The following is a 26,114-nucleotide window of genomic DNA, read 5'->3' on the forward strand; positions in this document are numbered from 1 at the left end:
AGTCACAAGCATATTTCAGAGTATAATACAATTTTATGTTGGCAAAAAACACCGCTGTGTTCAGATTAAAAGTGAAACAAAGCCAAGCTGAGTTATGTTAGCATGGCTTGAAGGGAAATAACGTCAAAAGCCCACTTTCCAAATCAAAAAGTGAATGCGGATACCATGCTATACATGTTTATCAATGTAATTTCTTTGTTTGTTTCAGTTATCTGTTGCTGTGAAATAAATTACTCCAAAACGTAGTGGCTGAAAACAACGCATTTATTATTTTGCCGTTTCTGTGGGTCAGGAATCCAGGAGCGGCTTAGCTGGGGCCCTGGTTCGGGGCCTCCTTCAGCGGTGGCCAGGAGCCGTTTGCGGCGCCATTTCAAGATCTGGCTGGGGAGGAGCCGCCTTCCGGTTCCCTCGTGTGGCTGTTGACAGGACTCAGAAGATTCACTTCCATGTTCAATCGCTCAGGCCTCTCTGCAGGGCTGCGTGGAGACAGAAGCTGGCTTCTTCAAGAGCCGGGATTCCAAAGAGAGCGAAAGGGCACCCCAGACAGAGCGACATCGTGTTTTTCACACTGTGTTCGTTAGAAGAGTCAGTAAGCCCAGCCCACGTCAGAGGGGAGGCATTACACAAGGGCACGAGTGCCGCAAGCAGGATCGCTGGGGGCTATCTTAGAGACTGCCTGCTACAGTTTCTTTATTTGGAATGTAAATTGTAAAAATAGAAAATGCATTCTCATCATTGGACATTTAAAATGTACAAGAGGGTATGCAGTCAGTTTCCCTCGCATTCCTGTTACCGCCCGCGCCTTGAGCAAACTCCTAGCAGTTTCTTGTGTATCTTTTCAGAAGCTTTCTGTCAAATGTGAAGTTGAAAGGCACTCCACAGGGACAAGCAGAAAGCCCCTTTCATCTTCTTCCCTCCCTCCTGCCAACTCAAACCTGCCTTGCAGAGATAACTCTACCCCACCCTTCTGGTGAAATCTGAGGTGGGCACTATGACTTTTCATCTCCCCCTCAGATAATCGGGAGTTATTTTTAGTCATAACATAGTTCCATGTCAGAAAGAAAATGCTGAAGAACAGTCACTCTGAACTTAAATGTCCAAGCTTCTGTTCTTCCCTAGCCTGGTCCTCCTTCAGCCTGGAAGCCTGAAATGAGAAAAAGTGGAGGCCTTGCGGTCAGCTTCTCTTTCTCTTTTTTGTACTTCACCGCTTTTTCTTCTACCTCCTTTCAACTCCTCGGGGCTGCCTTTTTCTCTTTCTGGGTTGGGGGATGCGAAATGAGTGAAGAGAGATAAGGAGCTCTTTTTTCAATATGGGTTCTTCCGGCTTCTTCCGAGATTTCCACAGGGAAATATCCAACTGTAGCTTTTTTGGTGTTTGCAAATTCTCTCCTTCATTTAGCATTTGCTTAGAGGCAAGGCCTCCAAGGGCTCCAGGAGGGCTGGCTTCTCTCCCTCCCAGCCTCCATCTCATCCCAGGAAACACTTACACACCGTTCAGAATGTGTCCTAGACTCTTTGGAAAACTGATTAAGACCCTTCTTGCTCCTTGAGGGTTTTAATTTCTCACACTATCTCGTTCGATTCCTTTAGGAATTGTTATATCCTGGGAACAAGGAATGTCCAATGTATTATCACCCCAGGAATTAAAATCCAAAAGAGGGGATGTGTCTGCTGGTTGATCAAATGCTTGTTTTGTATGCATAGGAAGTGAAAGACTTTTCTTGTACAACACACTTTCCACATGCTGAGACACCTTTGAAGACAAAATGGTGAGAGTAGTTAAGGCTAGAGATTCTTTCAACAACCCAGCATACTCTGCTTAGCCAGAGGGCAGGGAGGTTGAGGTAACTTCAGGCATGGGCCATCTACATAGTTGTGAGGGACACAGTTCTAGGGCGTGGTGGGCTTTTTCTTTCTCTCAGAAGCATACAGTGTTTATTACTATAATACTGGATATCACCATGGTAGTAACTTCCAAATTCCCATTCCTGGGTCTGCTGTGGGTCATCTGTGTACCATTATTTCACTCTGAGTTCAGTCCATATCACCCTTTTCTAACGGTCCCACAAGAGAGCCAATAGACACACCACTCCATCTTTACCAATGGCCAACTGGCAACTTCTCCAAGCCCAGGCCGTAAATCTTTAGGCAACTTCAGCATGCAGCTGGCTTTAAGTTGGCTTAGTGTTGAGACATAAACCCTGTCACTTTGAGCCTCAGTGCCCCAGTATTAGCCATTGGGCTCCTACACAAACTTGACCCTCAAGGGGACCCAGGAGATTTCTATGTTGTTCATGTTGTCATAGCTCAAACCCAGCTTCAACCATTTCAATAATATCTGGGTTCTCAAATTCCAGTAACTTTTTCCTCTCTTATCCCTTTCCTTGTATCGCTCCCTGTCCAGGTCCACCTTCTAAGTTTCTGGTCTTCTGGGTGGATTTCCTTCCTGTTGGCAGGGCTCACTATAATGGAATTTTGCCCCTGCTTCCCCTTCGGAGAGACTTTGTTCTCTTATCCAGTGTGAACTCATGCCTGCTCACCTCCTGGGTCTCCCAGATGTCACCCAGAACCTCCCAATTCTGCTGCCTCAATTGGACCTGTGGAAGTTCTCAATCCCAAGGACTCTACAACTGTCCCGTTTGATGGAATGTCTGGCATCAGTCAGACTTTCCCCCACAGCTTCTGTGGGAGCCCTGTCATGTTGGGCAGGCAGACGGAGCCTGGACAGTAGAACTCAGCTGGGCTCCAGGGAGGTACTTAGACACGTCAGATGGGAGCCCAAGAAATAACTACAGCCTAGTGAAAATGATTTGGGGGTTCATACTAACAGCAAGTGAGAAGAAGATTAAGAAGGACTTGGAAAATGTACCATTGTATTCCAACTATACTCACAGGGAAAAAAAAAGGAATGACTTGGAGTTGGCAGCATTGTAAGGACAAAAAAAAAAAAAAGACAAAGTGATAAATTAAAGCCAAAGAAAATCGGATTTGACAAAAAACCATGCAGTGTCATTACAGAGTATGCCAAGAGATACAGTATCCTCATTAAGGAAAAATAAATTATTTAAAAGTGAATACCGGGATACCTGGGTGGCTCTGTCCATTAAGCATGAGACTTTGGCTTAGGTCATGATCCGAAGGTCCTGGGATCAACCCGTGTTAGACTCTCTACTCAGTGGGGAGTCCGCTTGTCCCTCTCCCTCTCCCTCTGCCTCTACCCCTGCTCCTGTACTCTCTGGCTCTCTCTTAAATAAATAAATAACATCTTTAAAAAAATAGTGAATACCATATCGTACCAATGTCATTTTCTTAGTTTTGACAAATGTAGCACATTAGGTAAGATGTTAACATTAAGAAAAGCTGGGTGAACTCTCTGTACTATCTTTGCAACTTTTCTGTATCTAAAATTATTCCAAAATAAGAAGTTGAAAAAAAGAATGCCAATGGAAACTTGAAAGTATTTACATGAAATAAAGAACTTCTTTACCCTAAAATTTTTAGGCAGATAAAAATGGTTTTTGAAGGATATTTTGAAATCTCATTGTTCTTTGCATAAACATGCATGGTAGGAAGGTGCAGTCCTGTATCAATTCTGGGAAGAATTAGTTGATGCTTCTTGATTTCACTTTTAGGAAACTCGCTCTTTCAATAAATAATTTTTGACCTATTGTGGGTCTTGTATATTCTAAGGGTACATCAGTCAACAAAACAGATAAAGATCTATGCTCTCATGGAGCTTACGTTCTGGTGGGATGGGGGAAATCAACGATAAATATGAATATAATAAATGGGTTATATTGTATGATTGATAGGTGCTCTGGGGGAAAAAAGAAGAGCAGAAAAGGGATGCAGTAGTATGCATGGGGGCTGGGCTGTGTACACTTTTAAACAGGCTGATCAGAGCAAGTTCATTAAGCAGGTATAGTGGAGCAAAGATGAAAGAAATTAGGGAGCAAAGCATGGAGATATCAGGGGAAGAGCATCCCAGGCAGAGGGGACAGTCCTAAGGTGGAGCATGCCTCCATGTTCAAGCAGCGTCCAGAGGCAATGGTCAAAAGCAGTAACTGGGGGGAAGGGAGGGTAGATAAGTAGAAGATGAGGTCAGGAAGTTAAGGACAGTGGTAGGCAGAGAGGAGCACAAATAACATAGACCTGTGGCTTTTCCTCTGAGGAAATGGGGAGCTACGGCAGACTTTTGAGGAGAAGGGTGACAGACATGATCTGTCTTACGTATTAGAGGATCATCCTTAACTGTTTTGTGAATAGGTGCTGGGAGGGCAAGGGCAGAGCTGAGGGAACAGTTAGAAGGCTAAAGCAGTGCTTTAGTCCCAAATGAAGCAGTGGAGATGGCAAGAAGCAATGAACTAGAGTTGGCTTGTTTCAGTCTCAAGAGCCAGTTGAGAAACTTTCTGGAAGTTTGCAAGCCAGTTGTTGAGCATGGCAGTATTAAAAATTAAATTATAGAAGCTTACAATTAAATACATTATATTGAAAACTCAAAAAATAAATACTCAAAAATTCATCACTACTGAATTGTTTTATCTAATTATTTTACTATTACTTATTATTTATTATTATTATTATTATTTAGAGAGAGACAGAGAGTGCCTGTGCACATGGCAGGGGGAGGGGCAGAGAGGGAGAAAGAATCTTAAGCACATTCCATGCCTAGTGCGGAGCCCAACGTGGGGTTCGATCTCATGACTCTGAGATCATGACCTGAGCCGAAATCAAGAGTCAGATCCTTAACCGACTGAGCCACACAGGGGTCCCATACTGTTATTTGTTATTATCTTTGCTCCTGAGGATATTTATGCCCATCCATATAGCAAAAATACTCTCAAAGGGGATACTGCTGTGCATCTCTTCCCAATTCTGTATTCAGTGACATTACATTAGGAGTTTGTCAGACATACTGGGGGTATTTACACTGCAGAAATTAAATGCTACAGATCAGGGTTCATTTTGTTTTTACAGAGAACTAGTTGTTAAGCATTTCCCAGCACACCACTGCTTTGTGCCTTCCCAACTATAGCTAGGAACGTGAACCACTACCCCATCCAAAGCTTTCAGGTTCCCTCCCTCCTATCATGTCCCCAACCAAAGAGGGGCAATGCTTCATAAAGAGATTAAACAGGTATTGTGCATAACAGGTATTGTGTACCGCAGGAGAAAAAATAACATATTTCTCTTAAGTCTCATACTACTAATGCATATTTAGTTACAAGAACTCACCATACCTGCGATTGAATCTTTAGTGCCGGCCCTAGCTTTAATCCCAGAGTGCTTCGAAGATGCTCCTCTGTGAGTAACGGCAAGGTTTCTCCATCAATTGCATGATCTTTAAATACCTTATTAAACACAAAAGCTGTTAACTTTGCCTATATGACTTTTTAAAAAATTCCTGTTTTATATATAGGTATTTTAGTTTTGGAGGAAACATTAAGACTGCTAGAGGCCGACACAAATCGTTATCAATTTCTCATTTTCAGTTATTGTCTCTTCTGTGCTCCAGCAGCAAGTTGTCTGTGTTCTTTAATTACTCTTAGAGTACAGTGTAATTCTGTTTATGGGACTCAACCGCAACCTGGAGTAGTTATTGCTTGAGGGCAGGCCCACGTCTTATTTACCAGTGGCCCTGTAATGCCGTGGCTGGTACCACTATTGCAGAGTAGATATGCAATAAATGTTGCTGGACAAATCAACAAATGCACAAACAGACTGAGTAAAGGGTTGTGGGTAAAAACCATGGCAGACAAATTTCTCCTCTCGCATGAACAGGTGCAGCCTCTGCCCACTGCCTTGGACGAATGGCAAGGGGAGGAGAGGTAATGCAGGTGAGGACCAGCATTCAGAGCCTTTCCAGGGGCCCTCTCTGTTCTTTTTATTATTATTATTATTATTTTACTTATTTATTTGACAGAGAGAGACAGTGAGAGAGGGAACACAAGCAAGGGGAGTGTGAGAGGGAGAAGCAGGCTTCCCGCCAAGCAGGGGGCCCAAAGTGGGGCTCGATCCCAGGACCCTGGGATCATGACCTGAGCCGAAGGCAGACGCTTAACGGCTGAGCCACCCAGGCACCCCTCTGTTCTGACTGTGGAGTGGATGCCACCAAGCCTTCCTCTCTTCTAGAAACTAGGAAGGTTGCGGGTGGACAAAGATTCCAGGCAGATAAAGAGATGAATCAAAAATCTGGGCAGACTGGTAGTACTGTAATTTCATGACTTCCAGCTTCACACTGCCTGGCAATCCTTTATTTACTGATGATCTCTGTCTTTTTTCTATTTTCAAGCTTTCTTCACACTCTTCACACTTACGACCTTGCAGAATCCTCCCTCATTTTCAGCAGACCATATAACTTCCTATTTGAAAAAGAAAGAGAGAAAGAGAAGAGAAGAGAAGAGAAGAGAAGAGAAGAGAAGAGAAGAGAAGAGAAGAGAAGAGAAGAGACCAGTAGATAAGAACTTCCTTGGGGCGCCTGGGTGGCTCAGTGGGTGAAGCGTCTGCCTTTGGCTCTGGTCATGGTCCCAGGGTCCTGGGACTCCTTGCTCAGTGGGGAGCCTGCTTCTCTCTCTGCCCTTCCCTCCTGCTCTGCTCTCTCTTACTATCTCTCTCTCTCTCTCTCTCAAATAAATAAAATCTTTAAACAAACAAACAAACAAAAATAACTTCCTCTAATTCTCCCCAGCAACCTAACGACGGCCATTTTCTCCTCTGTGCTGATGTGGTGGAAGACGGTCTCTCCGTGTGTGGAGACAGTCTCCTCACGGACGCTGCGCGTCCCCCACCTCAGGCGTCCCTCAGTGGCGACCCCCTCTCTCAGAGTCGTCTCCGCTCTCTGGCCGGCTCCTTCCCATGGACATTTAGGCAAGTCTGCATCACTGAGCAAACGATATTACAGCTCCCTCGCTCTGACTCTAGATCCCGCCCCACATCTCTCAGCCCCTTCGCAGCCCAATTTCTCCAGAGTTTGGCTCCTCCCTGCCTCCATGTTCTTCCCTAGCAGTCGTTCCTCAGTCCCGAGGAGTCTGACTCCAGCCCTCACTAGTCGGTTAAACCTGCTTGCGTCTGGGTCCCTGGTGACTCTGCTGTCACCAAACGTACGGATATTCCTTGTGCTCCTGCCTGCCTTTGACACTGTTGACCACTTTTTCATGAAAAACGCTCTTCCCTTGCTTTGCGAGGCAGCTCCCTCCTGGGGACCCTGTGCCTTTCCTTCCCGGTCATTTCTGCGGCTACCACTTCTTTATCCGTCCTTACGTGCTTGAGTTCCTGAGGCTTCTACCTCAGGTCTTCTTTGGTTTTCCTGATTCATCCCAGTCTTTTGGCTTCAGGGAATGTCTATGCTGAAGGCTCCCTAACGTATATCTTAAACTTAGAAACTGAGTCATGCTAATTCTGTCTTTTAGATAGTCGTCTTTTAAAAAAAATATATTTTATTTATTTATTAGAGAGAGTGTGAGCACACCAGCAGGGTGGGGTGGGGGTAGATGGGAGCGACCAGCTGACTCCCCGCAGCCGATCCCTGGACCCTGCGATCATGACTGAGCTGAAGGCAGATGCTTCGCCAGCTGAGCCAGCCAGGCACCCTAGATAGTGTTCTTATCTCCCCGTCCCCCTGGGGCCATCTAGGGCTTCCCCACTAGTCTTCCCACCTTCAACCTATTTTCATAAGAGCAACCTAAGTGACCTTTCTGAAATATAAAGCTAAGCATGTCATTCATGCTTAAAACCTCAACTGCCTTCGGGATAAAGTCACAATCCCTCACGGTGTCTCCCTGGATCTTTGTGACCTGGCCTCTTCCCCTATTCCAGCCTCCTGTCTTGCCATTCTCACCTCTCCCACCTTGGTTCTGGCCCTCTCTGTGCCACCAGGAGCTACTCCTGAAATCCCAGTTGTGCTAAATTCTTTCTGGTTCCTGGTCTTCTCCTGGGAGTTCCTCCTTTGCCTCTCTTCCATCTCACCGTCCCCTCAGCCGGTAAACTCACTGTCAGACGCCTCTCCCTTCAGGGGAGGGACATATTTTCAAACAAAGGCAGGTTGGCAGCCAGGGTCTGACCCTCAGCCGTGGTGGAGGAAACTGGCCCCAAGGCAAAGTTGCAGAACAATCCAGCGTCACTCAGATGTCCCTCCCACTTCATTCTCAAGACAATACTTGAGGCCAAGACCATATAAACATATGTATAATTTTAGTGATTTCAGTTATTTCAGTTATATTTCAGTTATTCTGTTGAGTCACTTAGAACAAACAAGATGTGTTGCAGGGTCTCCTGGATGTCCCTGAACAATTGGGCTATCAACCCCCTCTCTACATCTGTTTAAAAGAATTTCATTTGCTTAGGAGCTCCGAGGTTTAGTTGTGGTTCTTTTTTTCTGGATTTCTTTTTATACCTATGGAGGCAGGTGAGGGGACGTTGCTGAGTAGCCACCCAAGGCAGAGATGAGAAAGAAGGGGACAGGGTGGTGGGAGTGGGAGGAGGAGAGGGGGTGTGACCCGGGGTAGTCCCAGGCTATACCATACTAGACAAGGGTTTTAGTGACAGCTGTGCCTGAGCTGTACTGCTTCGAAGCTTGTTACACTCTGTTGTGTCCAGAGAGATTCTCTCCGTTTATACACACCGTACTGTCACTGAGCACGGCAGGGTTGTGCCCAATAGGGCCGTGGCCTGCTTGCGGCTGTTTTTGCCAGCAGTCCCAGGTAGGGAATCAACTAATGAGGAAGCAAGAGCAGAACTTGATCCTAACCACATTTGAGAAACACCTAGAAACACTGGTACCACTTCTTGGGGTGGGGAAAGGAGCACTGACATCCTGTTGGTGTGAGATAATGAGTCAGCCAAGTTTGGGGTATTCATGTTCATGTGACTTCTATGAACCCGCAAGAGTATGTTGAGGATGATAAAGTGTGAAATGTACACATGGCGTCATTTATTACAAGAGTGGTTATTATAAAGAGCACTTCTATGCCTGTGGATCACTGGCTGATTAAGAATGATGAGGATTCAAAGAGATTCAGTCTGCTAGAAGCCAGCAATCACATGCTCATTACACACAGGGCTGCTTATTTCTGGCTGTTATCAAAATTTGGTAACTTCACTGTTCTGGTGGTTGATGTGGCACTTGATAAGTGGAATAGATAAATTTAAAAAGTGATTGCCCCATGGTGAATGACCAATAAGAAAACTATAATGTTATACTTGCTGAATAGGAGAGAACAGGGCAGAATTTTTATCAAGTATGCAAAAAAGACAAAGGGGGTGACTTGAAGAATGCAACTTGTCTCATAAGTAACCTGAGGTTTCGTTCCCTTGAGGAGCCTCTGATACAATGATGAAATTAATGTTTATCAAGTACTTACAAGTGCCAGGCCCTCTTCAAGGCTTACAACAATCCTTTGGGAATATATTATACAATTATCCCCATTTTATGGATGAAAAACTGTGCACCAGGAAGACAGGCAACTGTCCCAGGTCACATGTCCAGAAAACACAAAAGCCAGGATTTGAACTTGCGCTTTCTGGTTTCATAAGCCATACTGTTAACGACTACTCTATCTAATGTTTCCGTAAGTCCAATAAACAGGGAAAAAAAAGAAAGAAAATGTAGAAGAACTAACAGCTTTACACTGAAGTAAAAAGTGATCACAAAACTAAGATCTGAAAAAAGTTATTTCTAACATCGGTTAATTATGTTAAATTATAATGTCCTTTCCTTATTTTCTTTTCCTTTAGTATATATGGCAAAGGTAATGACATCAGATTTACTAGGCAAATTGTTACTTAAAATTGTGTTATTAAATCACTTGCGGGGCGCCTGAGTGGCTCAGTCGGTTAAGTGGCCGCCTTTGGCTCAGGTCATGATCTCAGGGTCCTGGGACCCAGCTGCTCAGCTGGGAGTCTTGTTTCTCCTTCTCCCTCTGCTGCTCACCCTGGCTCATGCTCTCTCCCTCTCTCTTTCTCAAATAAATAAATAAAATCTTTAAAAAACTAAATCACTTGAAAAAATAAACTTTGTGTATGAAAATATAGCACTGACATAAACTTTAAAAACTGGCCAACCCATTTTCCCATATGAGCGAAACCAGTCTTCTTTCCAACTGTCCTGACAGTTCATTATAACTCAAAAAGTAGTATTTTATCTACCAGATTGAATTATCTGTGTATATGTACTTTTGTATTATTGCCCCAGCATAAATATAGAATTTCAAAATAGTTCATTTCTTATTTTTCAGATCTATTGCCTTGTTATCCTTTTAGAATGAAGAATATATTTCTATTACCTATTACGAGTAGCCTAAGACTTCTGGTACAAAAGTACGTACCCCCACAATGTTATATGGAAGAGTAGGAAATGTAGTAAACATTTCCACTGTTTTTGGATCTTTGGCCACCAAATCTCCTAATTTTGGGTGAATTCCTACCTCCTGGGAGTCTTGATAAAATAGAAACAAAAGCCAGACAGACACGGCTCTCCCAGCCTTCCCTGCAGATGGGGTGTGGGGACATGACCCAAGCTCCACCGATCCCAGGCTCCTGTCCCAGGTCAGCCCATGACATATGGAGGGGTAAATTATTAGGAATCCTCTCTGAGAGAAAAATGCAAGTTGGACAGAACTCTTTCGGAAGGAAATATATTTCGAAGTGTTTTATTTTCATGAAAATACTTCAATGTTAACTCACCTGGGCATAGTCAGAACAACCTGGAAGGCCACTGATGAAGTTGTGCACGTCGTCCACAGTCCATTTCTGAATATCTTCATCTAAGGACAGATTTTCCCCAATTGTAGCCAGTGGGTGTGCTCCTTTAAAAATGGAAAGGAAATTACTTGGTTATATAAAATTTCCAGGGAAAGGGGGGAAGCTAAGAACACAGTTTGATGTATAGTTATATTAATGTCCTCATATTCTATTACCACTGAGGGTCCCTTTAGATCCCTATAGATCTATGTGTAAACTCCTTAAAAGATACTGAGAGACATTTTCTTAAGAGTTGAGCAATCTCCTTTCTTTTCTTCCTCTAAAGATCTTTAACGACAGCCTTATCGTAAATAAACAAAGAAGTTCCCGACTGCTCTGTTTCTCTGCGAGTCCAAGAGAAATGCCCTGCGGATTTTATTCTCCAGATGAGCACTATCGTGTTCCACGATGTTATATGATTTATCATGCTCTCTAGGTGATGCAAGAATTTAGCTACATATTCATCAAAAAGGGCAAATTAACACTTTGTAAGGGAAGCAGTTGGTTTGGTAACTACAACCCCCTCCCCCCAAATCCCATGTTTTAAAATATTTTTATCTAAAGAAGGTCTAGAAGACTCTTCAGTGTGTGTTTGGGTGGGGTGGCTGGTGTGCTAATGCTTTTAGGTAAGAAGGTATCGCCATAATAAAGGGCATTGCAAGTCAACGCTTCTGTTTAATTGTCTATAGCTTTCTACACTTAAATACAGGGGAGATAGAATTTATCCTTTTAAGCAAGAAACCACTCTATTTTGTGTTGAAGAAATTAACAGCTAATTAAATTAAAATTTTAAGTTAAAATTCTGGTAGGTTTCCCCCATTCTTCCTCATTCTTGTCTTCCTAGCTTTTGCTGAAAATTCTTTATATAGCAACATACGAACGGAGAGGAGTGTCACTAGCATGGCTTTATTGGAACTAACATAATAAAGTGACTTCAAAAAGACGTAGTTCTAAATAAGACTCAGAAAAAGAAGAATAAAAGGAAACATGATGGGTATAATGCATTATGGAATAAATTGAGGACTTGGTGACCTGTGGCTCACCAGGTTGGGCCATTGGCCCCTGGCACCCACCTGGCAGAGCTGGTCGAGGATTTGGAGGGCCAACATCGTTCTTTTCCCCACAGGTTGCAAAGCCCTGCTCTGAAGGCTTCTCTTTAGCACCATCCCAGGAGGCCTTTGCTTCTAGAGGAGGACCATGAGCTCCCCACGGTCGTCTGTGGGTGGGCTCGAGCTCCCCACAGGTGTTGGCAAGAGCTGTAGCTGGCTTTTCATTGGTTTCACTTGACTTCTGATTGTTGAGAGCCTCAGTCTCTGGTTCCTTTGCATATTCATCCTCTTCATAGGGAATCACATGAGTCTGGCCTAAGAGTTTTTCTTCTACCTGACGTTTGGAGCTCTCAATATCGTTATCTAAAACTTTCTGATTCCCTGTACTTCTCTTGAGACGGTGACATTTCTGACCCCAGCTCTCTAGAAAATGTGGACCAGTTGCCACTAGCGTGGGGTTTCCCTGAAGATTTCTCAGGGTACTTCTGTGAAAAGGCAGGTGCCCGGCAGGGAGCATGCCCCTGCCGTGGTAGGTGGCTGGGCCAGGTGCCATACTGGAGCCATAGAGGAACGGTATCCCTAGGCCTGCTAGTCCCTTGGGATTCACTTTTTCTATTCTCCTTTGTTGGTAAATGGCATGCATTTCCATCTCCATCCTAAAAACGGAACAATATATTTTATACACCCCAAGAAAGCCATTAGAAATATAACCTTAATGGACCTCTGCCTTCCCTGAGATGGAACGTCTGCTTTTCCTGAGTCTTCACACTGCTTATCTGAAGTGTGTTGGGTGGAAACATGAATTCCCCCCCAAATTCACTGGGAAGGACAGTTTGGAATAAAGATCTGATGGTGAAAGTTTTGGCTGAATCGCCCAATGGAAGTGCAAGGCCAGTTTTTAAAGCATTACCTCTAATAGGTCTGGCGACTTTAGCAGGAATGGGGGTAACATGGCAGAGGATAGTTTCTTGCCAGAGATTAATCCTCAAAGAAACTAAAGTTCTGGGAAGAGGTTTTTGAACCCTGTGGTATAACCATAGTGGGACTTAAGGAAGACAGCGAGCCAATGCAAGTCTCAACTGTTACAGATCCAAGAACTGGCAGCGGTTCTGCGGGAGGACGTGGTGGGGGTTTTGCTTCCTTTACTTTGTTTATGGGTTATCACCTGGACCCATTAGTGTTCAGTGGTGAGAACACTGAGGATAATGCCTTCTTGCTCCCCAGGGCCATGCGCTATCATTATTGCTGTCTTTCCTTTCCAGTTGCTACAGCTGAAGGCTACTTTTGGGGCCACTGACATGGGGCTGTCTGGGCTCTGCTCGCAGAATCTCAAGTGGGGATGGCAAGCGTGGCTCCTATATTTGGGCAGAATCGAAGTCATTTAAAACAGAAGTGTCAATATGAATTTCGGAGCCATCACAACTAGGCATTTTAACTGTGAGACATTGTTCAACTATTATGGTCTACGGCCTTAGCTTCGCTACGTAACTTCTTTTTTTTCTTTTCTTTTTTTTTTTTAAAAGATTTTATTTATTTATTTGACAGAGATAGAGACAGCCAGCAAGAGAGGGAACACAAGCAGGGGGAGTGGGAGAGGAAGAAGCAGGCTCCTAGCGGAGGAGCCTGATGTGGGGCTCGATCCCATAACGCCGGGATCACGCCCTGAGCCGAAGGCAGACGCTTAACCGCTGTGCCACCCAGGCGCCCCCGCTACGTAATTTCTAATCTTGCTTTTATCTTTAACCAACCTGAATATATGTTTGTGTATATTTCTTTTTGTAATATTCCTGAAATACTTTTTGTATGTAATCAGATATCTATCAAATATATATAATAAAATATATATATAAATAAAGTGTGTACATATATACAAATAGAACAAATGAATGAAATATGTGTACATAAAAAGTATCTATATCATCTATCTTTCTATTTATCTTTCTATCTACCTATTTATCTATCTGCCTAAAGCAAATGAATAAACGAACAAGTGAATGAATAGAAAACAAATAAAACAACACTGTTATGTTACCTGGCAGTCTGCTGCCTTTGAATCATTTCATTCCTTCTGGCCATTGCCTTTATGGATTCGGGGGGTAAAATACCCCAACCTTAAAAAAAGAAAACCATCATCTCATCCCACAAACAAATTAACAGTGTCCATTTAAACATTACACAATGAAATATAACGATTTAAAACAGCATCTACAAAAACCCACCAGTAGAGCACAAAGTTGGAAACAGTGTCAGATAATTGCTGGTCAGCATCTTAGAGTCACGTTGGTGATGGAATGATAAATACTAGATAATTTTATCTTTCTTTAAGTATCGGTCTTGTGCTTGGTGACATTTTCCTACCACACTTCAAAAAGAAAAAAGATGAAATGAGCTGTGGATCTCTTCATTTCTAGCTTTTGCAGTAAAAAAATGGATAACTTTTTTTTTTTTTTTTTGCTATAAGAGAAATTAGTTGACCTTTAAAAAAAAAAGGAACTAAGCGCTTCTTATGCACCAAAATCCCTGGAAATAAATGAAATGATTTGATGGGTCAAATATAAAGCTCTCTATGTGGACTTTTTGGTGTATCTGAGGAAGATACTTTTTCCAAAATGCTTTCAATGAAGTTGGTTAGAAATTATATTCTTTGTATAGTCTTTAAAAGATCTTGAAATAACAGTAGCATCACGATTTCAAGGCTCTATTCTTGCCTGGGAACTTTATGCTCTATTGACTTTTTTCTTTCTCTGTACTCCCAAAGCATGTAGAGTCTATACTGATGCTTTTCAAACCATCTATGGTAAAGGAGCATTTTTTTTTCTTTTAAAATTTCCACCCATCATGGACCAATACTTTTAAAAAATACAATAAAGTGAACTTTTATAAAATTGAAATGAAAACAAGGACAAATACAAGTATCAGGTGAAAAAAATTATTAGATCAACAGGCAGAGGATTACCCTGTCAAATGGCTGCAAAACTTTCTCTATTTATGCACTCATTTGCACAACCTCTTCACAGACCAGCACAGGTCTACGGAACACACTTTAACATAACAGACACACAAACTGTACTTCTTACATGTAGTTTTGTTCACTGGTAGTTTTACATGTGAAAATCTGTTCTCCTAACAAAGGGGTCAGTACCATGCGAGCTAGAACTGTTTCTTGTACATGTACTAAGCTAGAATAGCTCATTTAACTCATACGAATAACCTATCTTGAAATAATCATACTATATCTTTTTAAAGATTATTTGTCATTTGTAAAATTTGGAGATTAGATGAGGTGACCTCTAAAATTCTCCTAACTCTAAAGCTCTATATTTTTATAATTCAGTGGCTTCAAAATATTCTTCTTTAGAGAGCTGGTATGCATGAAACTTTGAACCCAGGAGGTCCTGCCAAAGCATGCAGAGAAAGTTCTCATGAGAAGTCCGGTATAGAGGGCACAGGTCTAACTACCTGGGCTCTAGGACCCTCTGAAATCTGGAATCATCAAACCTATTCCAAGTTTCTTTCTCTTTCCCAAATAGATGACATCAACTTTAGTGCTGGTCCAGCTGTAAAAATCCACTCTCTAACTAACATCCAATTTTTGAAATAGATTTCTGTTTTAGTTTCTATTTTGCTAACTTACTTAGCAGCTCAGTTTCTGTAGGACCGAGGCCCTACTTTTCCCTTGCTTATTCTCCTACACATCAGACTTGAGACAGGAGACCTGACCTATGTCCCTGAGATGGTGGCCAACTTGCTTGCTTATATCCAAATATTGACAGCTTCTGTTTTTTTTTTTTTTTATCACTAAGCCAGGCTCTCTGAGTCAGCAATGAAATGATTTCCCTGGTCTACTTATGTTTTGCCTGTAACCGTGGGCTATAGATTTACTGGGTTCTTGCTGCCAGATGGGGCTTTTATCTGGGATCAGCTTTGGGACAGTCTTTTTGGGCCTTGGATCACTGCAGTAGGTGTGTCTAGTTTCATATCTGGCCCTGGCTTGTGCGCCCAATCCCACTGCGGTGGATCCATACACAGCATGCTCAAATCCAGCCAGGCTGGTGTCTTCACCGGCCCTGGCACCAATCATATTTCTTCTTGTGTCAAACTCTTCACTCCCATCATTCTTATCTATTGAGAGTTGTTGGGATTGGAGAGTAGGGACAAACAGAAACTCATGAATATAGTTTCAGGGAGATAAGATACGTCAGTTTGATCTTCAATATCGTGAGGAAATTCTCACTTCCTAATCTCTCTTGGCCTCCATCTTGTCGTGTCTTCACTGATACCGCTCTACTGACTGCTTTTATCAAGATCACCAATGAGCTCCACTTAGCTAAATCTAATCATATATTCTAGTTTTCATCTACTTGGCACACTTGACACAGAGGCTCTCTCTCTGTCCTTACAACTTCTTCCCTTGCCTTTGAGGTCACCAGGCTCTCCTGGGTTTCCTCTCGCCTCACTGGTTTCTCCTCCTATTTCTCCCTTGCTTGTTCCTTCTCATCTTTTGGATCTTGTTGGCGTGCCCTAAGCATCATCCTTTTAAACTCTATCTATACACATTCTAGGGGCAATCTCATCTAGTCTCATCTATGCTGATGAATTCTAAAATTATTTCTCCAGGTTGTCTCCAGAAGTCCTCTCTGAGATTTAGCTGCCTTCCTGACATCTCCCACTGAGGGTCTGTTGGGCATCTCAAACGTAATAGGAGCAAAATTGTGCCTACAACATCTCTCCACCCCAAGAACTCTGTTCCTCTCATGCTCTTCCTCAATAGTGAACTTTACCTTTCCTATTGCTCACACCAAAATTTTTGCTGTCCTCCTTAACACCTCTCTCTCACACACCTTATAACTAAACTGTGAGAAAGCCTGTTATTTCTACCTTCAAAATAATTACAGAATCCAACCATGTGTTACTATGGAACTGTTGCCACTCAGGGCCAACCCATCATAATCTTTAGGCTATTCTAATAGCCCATGAACTCCCATCAGTTTATCCTCAGAACTCTGATCCTATCAAGTTTGTCCCAGATACAGCAGCCAGAGTGATCCTGATAAAATGTAAGTCAGACCACGTGGCTCCTTTGCTTAAACTCCTCAAAAGCTTCACCTCCTACTCAGAATAAAAGGCGAACTCCCACTATGACCTATCAGGCCATAGACGAATAGCCCCAAGCCCCTTTCAATTTCAGATCTCATCTGCTCATGACCTCATCAGTTCCTCACATGTAAGATAAGACAGATAATAATATTGCAACTTTTCATGTCATTCACCAGTAAATTGGTGGTTGGAGGAGTTAGGCAACTTACACTCAGTTACACAATGGTGGAACCATGACTTAAATCTAGGCAGCAAGTACAGAACCTACAGGCATAACCGCCACACGGTTCTGCTGCCCAGACTCAGCAGTAGATTTGATAGCGTGATGGCAAGCTTCAAGCAGCCATCCAGGTCACAGCGCTCCCCAGACCAAAGCCGTCTATTGCTCATACCTGAGTAGACACGATTGGACAGCGTGTTTGTCGTATTTGCATTTGGTAGAACAGAAGATCCAAATTGGGAAGGAACACAAAACCGTCTTGGGTCAGTAGGAGCTACAGTGGAAGGAAATAAGTCTCTAGAGGAAAAAAGATATAAAGTACGCAAAATGAGGATGGACTAGTAAAAATTTCCCATCACACAGGCAGCGAGATTTTTTAATTGCCAGATAGGATTCTATCATATCTTCCCAAAATGAAGTGCAAAAATCCTGCAGCCTCTATTGGTTTAAGCAGAAATGTGCTAAGAAAGATCTACTAAGGAAGGATAGACTCAGATGACAACACAACAGATAAAGCAGGAAAAGAAAGTTCTAGGAATGTCTGGAAAAGAGATCTAATCAAATCAATACTGTTCTCCGATTTCCCATGACCAACATACCGTTCTGACCACAACATCATTTTCTCATGCAATGGACGTACTTGGCTTGGGTTTTGCCATCTGGGATTAGTGTTTGACTATCCAGGTGACAGTTTATTTATTTGGCCAAACTTCAGGGATCTCAAGAGTCCAAATTTATTGCTCAGGCTCCACGAACAACAATGAATAATGGATATGACTTTTTCCCCAGAATGTCAAAATACTCGAAAGAAGGGAAAATAAGACACTGCCAGAGTGTACATCCTAAGCATTGATAATGTCACTTTTGTTGAAAAGAGAGAATTGTTCTATCACAGGAAATCCCGGGTACTCAATTGTTATGGAGTGAGTTGCGTTTCCCCTAAATGCATGTGTTCTGAACCCCCAATGTGATCACATATGGAGATAGGACCTTTTAGGGGAGACTTAAGGTTAAATGTGGCCATAACAGTGGAATCCTGATCCAGTAGTGGTGTCCCTATACAAGGAAGAGGTAGCAGGAGCGCATACACAGAGGAAAAGGCCAAGGGAAGGCACAGCAAGAAGGCAGCTATCTGCAAGTCAAGGAAAGAGGTCTCACCCCCAATCAACCCTGCCAACACCATGATCTAGGGCTTTTCAGGCACCAGAAGTATGAGAAGTCAACTTTTGTTGTTGGAGCCATGCACTCTGTGGTATTCTGTTAGGGCAATATTTGTACCCACGGGATGCCTGTCACAGGGCAAGTGCTCGTTAGCTGTGTGTTGAGTGAATATATCAAGCAGACCTCAAATGGGAAGTGACAGGAAGTGTGTTGAAGGTGTGGCCCCCCGAGCATCTTGACATGAATCAGTGCACCACCGTTCATGGAAGTAACGTTAGACGAGAAAACAACACTGGAGTTACCATCATTTGAAAAGTTAATGAACATCCATGTTGGAAAGTATATTTAGTGTATTGGAAAGAGATACCTATCCGCCGTTGGAGGTTCAAATGGTGAAGGAACCAGTGGCATTCTCTGCTGCGCTGATGCTGTCAATAAAGGGTTCATGGCCATCATGGGATTGATCATCAATATCTCTCGCCACTGATGGAGCTCTAGAAGGAATCAGCTAGATGTGTTAACAAGTAACTCTATGTTTTGGGAACTATTTGAATTTTTCTTGAACACTGTTTGTATTTTCCCAACATTTGGGGAGACTGCTATAATAAGCTTTCAGTTACACAAAAACCCCTCCATTTTAAGCACCCAGATACAACCGTAGAACTTAGTGATTTATCAATTGGTCCTTGGAATTTGTTGATGAGCCCGCAGGAAATACCATATCACACTACAAGCAATAATAAAACTAAACTAGCCTTGCAAGATTCCAGAAATACCAACCTCATTTCTTACAACTTATTTTGATTTTTTAAAAGATGTATTTATTTATTTTAGAGGTGGAGGGCAGAGGGAGAGAGAGAAGAACTCAAGCAGACTCTGTGCCGAGCACGGAGCCTGATGCAGGGCTCCGTCTCATGACCCTGAGATCAGACCTGAGTGGAAACCAAGAGTTGGCTGCTTAACCAACTGTGCCACCCAGGCACACCCCTTATTTTGGTTTTTACATTTCCAGAGGTGCAAATGCATATATTCTTCCATATGTTCAATCTTCAGAAAAATATTCCTATTAAATTGGTAAGATTAAAACAGAAAAGAAGGGGAAAATCTTCTTAATGGTTAAAAATATATCTAGTTAGAGTGGATACAGGATAAGACTGTATTTAATTAGAGCAAGCGAGCAAGTTATATCCAAGTGTACATAAACACAGAACCTAGTGATCAGGAAAAGGGACCATTGTTAAAAGGATAACGTTTTGTTTTACTTCTTCCTGTTAATTATTGATGTCCTTTGAATAATTTTAAATTCTAAAAAAGTACTAGTCAAGCAAGTCATTTTAGCTTCTCCTTCATCCTCAACTGTCACTTAAAAAAATTCAAGATATCTACAATTATGTTTTTTTAATTTTTTTAATTTTAATTTTTTTAAAGATTGTATTTATTTGAGAGAGAGAGAGCATGAGCAGAGGGAGGAATAGAGGAAGAGGGAGAGGGAGAAGCAGACTCCCCACTGAGCCTGGAGCCTGACAGGGGGCTCAATCCCAGAACCCTAAGATCACAACCTGAACTGAAGTCAGATGCTTAACCAACTGAGCCACCCAGGCGCTCCTTATTTTTTATTTTTTAAGGTTTTTCTTATTTATTGAGAGAGAGAGAGAGCTGGGGGGAGGGGCAGAGGGAGATCATCTCAAGCAGAGTCTACACTGAGCTCGGAGTCCCACCTGGGACTCCATGTGCTGGGCTCGATCTCATGACTCTGAGATCATAATTTGAGCAGAAACCAAGAGTCAGGCACTCAACTGACTGAGCCACCCAGGCAACCGCCCCCCCAACTACGTTTTTAAAAAAGGAAATTAGGAAGAATATGTTCTGCTTTTCAAAATAGTGATCTTTCTTTTTTCCTTTCTCGTATGCATATTTGATGTGATTGTTAAGCAGTTAATACATTCATGTGGTTCAAAAACCAAACTACAATGGTACTTAAATGAGTAATCACTTCTTTAGCTTCTTTTCCAGACTGAAACCTACTGATCAAGTCCACAGTTTACCTAACATTGGCGTTCACCATTCATATATTTGAAAAACTTCTTTATGTTGACTTATTTTCACTGTATTTCTATGAGATCAGTATAGTTTCCTCTCTGATAGTGGCTTCAGAGAGTCTAGTGACCAGTCAGGATTAGAATAAAGATAGTCGCCAGGTGCCTGCCAGCCATGGTGAGAATGCCAGCCAAGAACCCAGGCTGGCTGCATGTCGGGCACAGGCTTGCAATTCTGTTCGTGCCTTGAAATCTCAGGTCCCCCATGTGAGGTCAGGTGCACAGCCACCTTCTTCCCCCTAGTTCATTACACAACAGAACAATGTGGGACACAACTTGGTGCTCCTGAACTTTGATTGGTGTCATAAATTGTCTCTGGCAGAAGTTTGAATTTACTCTTGAATGAATTTTTGAGAATTTTTAAGATTATAAAATATAGTGCTTATCATTTTATGTGATGCTGATTACAAATTAGGAGGAAGGAGAGAAAGAAAGGGAGAGGTACAGAATTCCTCCAGAGCAAGAACTGCGTAGATGCTGACCACCCCTCTTCCTCACACGTGTCACCTGAGGGAAACGCCATGGAGATGAGTTACCAAAAGCGGAAGAGACTGTCTTATTTTGCCCCCCCCCCCCAAGCAGGCCTCCAGACAAGGGCTTGAGCAGAGGTAGTGATCCCAAGAAGCCCACATGAGGGGGTGGGGAAGTGAAATCAGGAGGGGGAAAGCCAATAAAGGGTGAGTTAATGTGTGGGTTACTACTGTGGGCAACTGGGGCTCAGCCCTGCTGGGGTCCCTCTAAGAAACCTTGTGGAACACACCTCAGAATTGTCCCGATGAAACACTAAGAGTTGGGTAAACAGCTATCTGGGCTATGCCTGAGCTAGATGCAGTGGACTCCTGCAGTGCGGAGGGAAGCCTTCAGACTGACAAGCTGAGAGGTGCGGGTGCTTGAGATGGGAAAGGACCCCCATGGTTGTAGGAGAACTCGGAAGGGGGCCGAGGAGATACGGAATAGGGCCGCAACAGTGTCTAGTGCTGTCGAGGTGATGTGGTTACCTTCTAATGTCATTCCATTAGAGAACTGGCACAGATGCCTTTCTTCCGGAGTACCAGGCTCACCAGGCATAGGCATATTTCTACGAGGTTCTGTAGGGTCCATTGTCTGCAACAACACAGCAGGATTTTTTTCACTGTTAGGCACACATTTAGTGAAGTAAGCAGGGAACTCAAGGCTATCAGGTTATCGGAGATGAAGAAATGAGGCATCAGAGACAAGCCTCATCTAATTTAAATCTAATTTAAAGCCCTCCTTGGTAACATAACTGTTCTGGATCCTCTGGTTCTGGGGTCTGGCTTGCTTTCTTTCTGCAATGCCAACCAAGGAGATTGAATGTGATCTATAAAATGTTGTTACACATCTGGGGCGCCTGGGTGGCACAGCGGTTAGGTGTCTGCCTTCGGCTCAGGGCGTGATCTCGGCGTTCTGGGATTGAGCCCCACATCAGGCTCCTCTGCTAGGAGCCTGCTTCTTCCTCTCCCACTCCCCCTGCTTGTGTTCCCTCTCTCGCTGGCTGTCTCTATCTCTGTCAAATAAATAGATAAAATCTTTAAAAATAAATAAATAAACAAATAAATAAAATCTTGTTACACTTCTGATAGAGTGGTTTACTATTTTTAAATCAATCCTCCAAGTTTTTGCCCAAAATGTAAGCTATTTCCAAGGTCTAGAGAGGTATCCCTATGCCATGAAGGTCCCCGGGAAGGACAAGTCCCTGACATCTACCACACCTGAATGTTCTCAGCTCCACTTGGCTTCCCTAGTTTCTTTTCATCCTCACACTTGTGAGCAAGTGCTTTTTAACTTGTTACCGTCATATTTATTGGAGCCCAAATTTTCTTTTAAAAGTATCATTGCCTGGTGCTATAGACTGAATTTATATGCCCCCCCGTTCCTATATTGAAACCTAATCTCCAATGTGATGGTATTAGGAGGTGGCTCTATGGAAGGTGATTAGATCTTGAGGGTAGAACCCTCATGAATAGGATTAGTGCCCTCAGAAAAGAGACACCAGAGAGCTCCCTAGCCCCTTTTGCCATGTGAGGTTACAGCAAGAAAGTGGGCATTTGTGAATCAAGAAGCAGGTCCTCCCTGGACACTGAAGCTGCTGGTGCCTCGCCTTGGATTCCCCTGCCTCCAGAACTGTAAGAAATAAATTTCTGCATTTAGAAGCCACCCAGACTATGGTACTGGTCTTCTGTTATAGCAACCTGAGTGGACCAAGGTATCTTTTTTAGGTTATGTTGTTGTATTTTGAATGCCCCAAATTTTATATATATACATATATGTGTGTAAATGTGTGTGTGTGTGTGTGTGTGTGTGTGTGTGTGTAGAGAGAGAGAGAGAGGATATTTTTAATAGACTTTTTTTTTGAGCAGTTTTAGGTTCACAGCAAAATTGAGTGGACAGTACAGGGAGTTCCCATACACCTCTCCCCGCCCCACATGCATAGCCTTTCTCACTAGCCACAGCCTGCTCCAGAGCGGTACATCTGGGAATGGGGTATAATCAGTGAACCCACACTGACACATCTTTATCCCCCAAAGTGCACAGTGCTTAGTGCTCCCTCTTAGTGTTGTACATTCGATGGGTTTTGACAAATGTAAAGTGACATACACCTGCTACTATAGTGTCATACAGAGCAGTTTCGCTGCCCTAAATCAAATTACATTTCAAAGCAAATACTGTCAGGACACTTCCAAGGAAATATTCTGGGGTTGACCAGATCTTTCCCTTCATCAGCAAGGTAGATGCTTGCGCTCCAAATCTAGGTTTCTATCAACTTACCATTTGGGGACTCATGGGATCAACCCATAAGTCTTTTTTTCCCCAAGATGACATTTTAAGAACCCATAAGTCTTTAGGTGTCACCTTTCCCATTTTCAGGGTATCCTCTTCTATTTTAGAAACATGCAGACAACTTGTGAACCAAGGTCACTTCGGCAGGACAGATAAACTGTTCTGCATGCCCTGCAGCCGAGGAGATGCACCGTCAATGCGGCGTGCCCGCTGATCCCAAGTGCGGGCGGGCATGCTTAGGTCTGCATTCAGGAAGGATTTTTCTGACCCAGAGCTCTAATCCTGGATGCCCAGCACTTTAGGAGGATGAGGACTCCTTAATCTCTGTCTTCAGACTCTTACCCTCAACAAACCCCTCCAGGCAGCACACAGACGATTTAGCTAGTGCTAATTCTGTCTCAACTGATTAGGGCAGTAGTAGTAAGACATGAACTTCATGAACTAAAGCTCTTGCCAAATCAGCAGATACCTACTGAATGCTTGCCCTGTGCACAGTAGCCAGGTGTCAAGTGGATTCTATTTCCGTCTCTCGTTGGCTGCACTATGACCATTTATTAAAGTCGGTGCAGTTTGAGCTTGGCCAAGCCCGAATTTGAGCAATTACATATAGAATATTTTTTGCATGTAGGATGCATAAATTCTGGGATTTTATTTATTGAAATAAAACAATTTTAAAATAACTTCTGTGCCTGGTAAGCTTTTACATTCGAAGGGTAGATTAGTAGAATTAAATGTTTCTACAATTCTGAAAAAAATAAATATAAATTCTGAAAACTAGCAGGAGATATTTGCAGAGTTCTTTTGTTTAAGGTATTAAACAATCCTTAGTAGCTGCACACATTCACTATTCTAGCTGTCCTGTATTAATGTGGGCTCTGAAAAGCATTTTAATGCTATAGCATAATTCACACTTCTTTACATATATTTTCAGTTTTTAAAAATAATAAATGGGAAATGTTTGTTTAAAAAATAGGAAAGCCAAAGGGCTACCCAAAAGAATTTCATTATCAGTACTCATAGCAGAAAAATTCACTGTGAAAAGAGCAATCATGCTAATTTCTCACAGTTACAGTTAGAAGTGTGAACAGTCTATTTTTATATCCAACAAGGAAAAAGTTTTAAAAAATAATTACATAAAATATTGTGTAAAATGTAAATAATTGTACCGATATTCAAAATACATTTGCTAATTGAAATAAAGCCTAATCTAAGACTAGATGGATAAATTGGCATAAAATACTCTAATTGTAGATACACATAATTTCCTGAGATTACAAGGGAAATCGAAAATTATCCAAGCTCTTATTTCAAGTGGAAGAAATACTTATATTTAAAGTATCTTTACCCCAAATGTGCATCATGGCCATTTAAAACAGCACAAATGACATTGCTCCTTAGAATCTGAGTGGCTGATGTCACCTTTGGCCCCATCCCACCTCTTCTGCAAGGTCTCAGCCCATTCCTGAGGATTTCATCCTCATGGGCATTCTGGCTCTGAGTCTATGCTCTTGAGGGGTTCCCAGTCTACCCCACAGCCCACCACCTATAGCTGTTGCGTCCTCACTGCTCCACACTGACTCCTAATGCCACCATTTTCCCTCAGTATCCACATAAAATCACCCACACAAGGCAATGTGTGTATAGCCAAATTTACCAAGATGTTTGCCAATTAGAGGTTGGGGCGGGGGGGGGAGCAGAGAGTGTTGTCGAAAACAATTTAAAATTAAACATTAAATTTCTCCATTGTGAAACCTTCCTTTGAGGGATTTTGACATTTCAGGCTCAGGCTCCTCGTTCTTTTTCTTGGCCTTCTCTCAGCTGGTTCCCCAACAAAGCCAAAATTCGTCCCATTTCATTTTGCAGGGGACCTCTGGACCTTCTTCCTGACTCTGTTCTGAGTGTGTCCTCAATGGGCTTTTGACTCTGGGTCTCTGCATATTCCCACCCCTCCCCATCCTTGCCAAGGGTAAGGAAGAAACTTAGAGACTTCTTTTCTCCTGGTTTGATTTATGCCAAGAACATCTCACTTTATAAGGTAGCTAGATGTAATTTTGTTTTAAATAACAAGCCTTGCTCTGTTATACCAGCACAGTACAAATGAAATGAGTTATCACTGTAGCGGTGAGTGGTGCTGCCAACAAAAGCAGTTAATACCCAGGCACTTGGCAGCAGCCCTAAAATATACTTCACTTTTACGAAAGGCATAGCTTTAGCACTTGGCTAAATGCACCACATCACAAGCACACCCTGGAAAGTGTCCCGTGAAGGCTGATGATGTGTGTCCTTCCCTCACCTCCCCTTTCTTTTCACCCTGGAAGCTCGTTGTCCTTACAGCCCTCCATGCCTCCTTGAAATGTACAGGGTTAGGCACATTTGCAAGTGTTGTGATGAAAAAGACTAAAGCTTTGTCATCGTTAAACAAGTAGAAATGATGTAATAACTTCACTACTTCGATATAGCTGACTGGCCACTATAGTTTGAATAGATCATGTTCACTTTCTCCAAGAGATTGTGAGGCAAAACCCATTATACATAAATTTGTATGAGAACCAAAGTGAAATCTAGCAGTACCCATGTAACTGAACTCAACTTTAGATATTTTAGGTAGATTGTTATAAAAAATGAATGAAGAAATATTAACATAGTATTTTTCATGATTATCATTGATTGTTCCTCAATGTTTTTTTTTTCTACAATTTTCTACTCTGACATTTCATAGTCCATACATCATGACAATTTTTGGAATATAGTTTTCTGCAGTAATGAAAGGCCATTAAAATAATAACGCATAGTAAATGTATGACAGCAACACACAGAGGCAGGTCCTTAATCTATTTGAAGATGAGAAAACACTTCATAAATCTATATAGCACTTTGTGCTGACTTTATTTTAAATAAACTTCCTTTTACTTAAAAAAAAACTAAGGCATGACAGTATTTATTTATTTGGCATGA

General features: G+C 42.5%; 1 protein-coding gene across 1 annotated transcript; it reads right to left on the reverse strand.

Annotated features, from left to right (window-relative positions):
- Nucleotides 1–218: 218 nt before the first annotated feature.
- LOC103676160 (sterile alpha motif domain-containing protein 7) lies at nucleotides 219–18,799 on the reverse strand. Its single transcript, XM_008705352.2, has 7 exons — nucleotides 18,632–18,799; nucleotides 17,276–17,400; nucleotides 13,819–13,897; nucleotides 11,811–12,442; nucleotides 10,681–10,802; nucleotides 5,241–5,351; nucleotides 219–1,753 (listed from the first exon to the last, which is right to left on the reverse strand). The coding sequence occupies exons 1-7, from the start codon at nucleotides 18,730–18,732 to the stop codon at nucleotides 1,556–1,558; spliced, it is 1,368 nt and encodes a 455-aa protein (XP_008703574.1). The 5' UTR covers nucleotides 18,733–18,799; the 3' UTR covers nucleotides 219–1,555.
- Between the last annotated feature and the right edge of the window lie 7,315 nt (nucleotides 18,800–26,114).

The sequence above is a fragment of the Ursus maritimus genome, unplaced genomic scaffold (assembly GCF_017311325.1).
Source record: "Ursus maritimus isolate PB19 unplaced genomic scaffold, ASM1731132v1 scaffold_4, whole genome shotgun sequence".
Classification (NCBI taxonomy): Eukaryota; Metazoa; Chordata; class Mammalia; order Carnivora; family Ursidae; genus Ursus; species Ursus maritimus.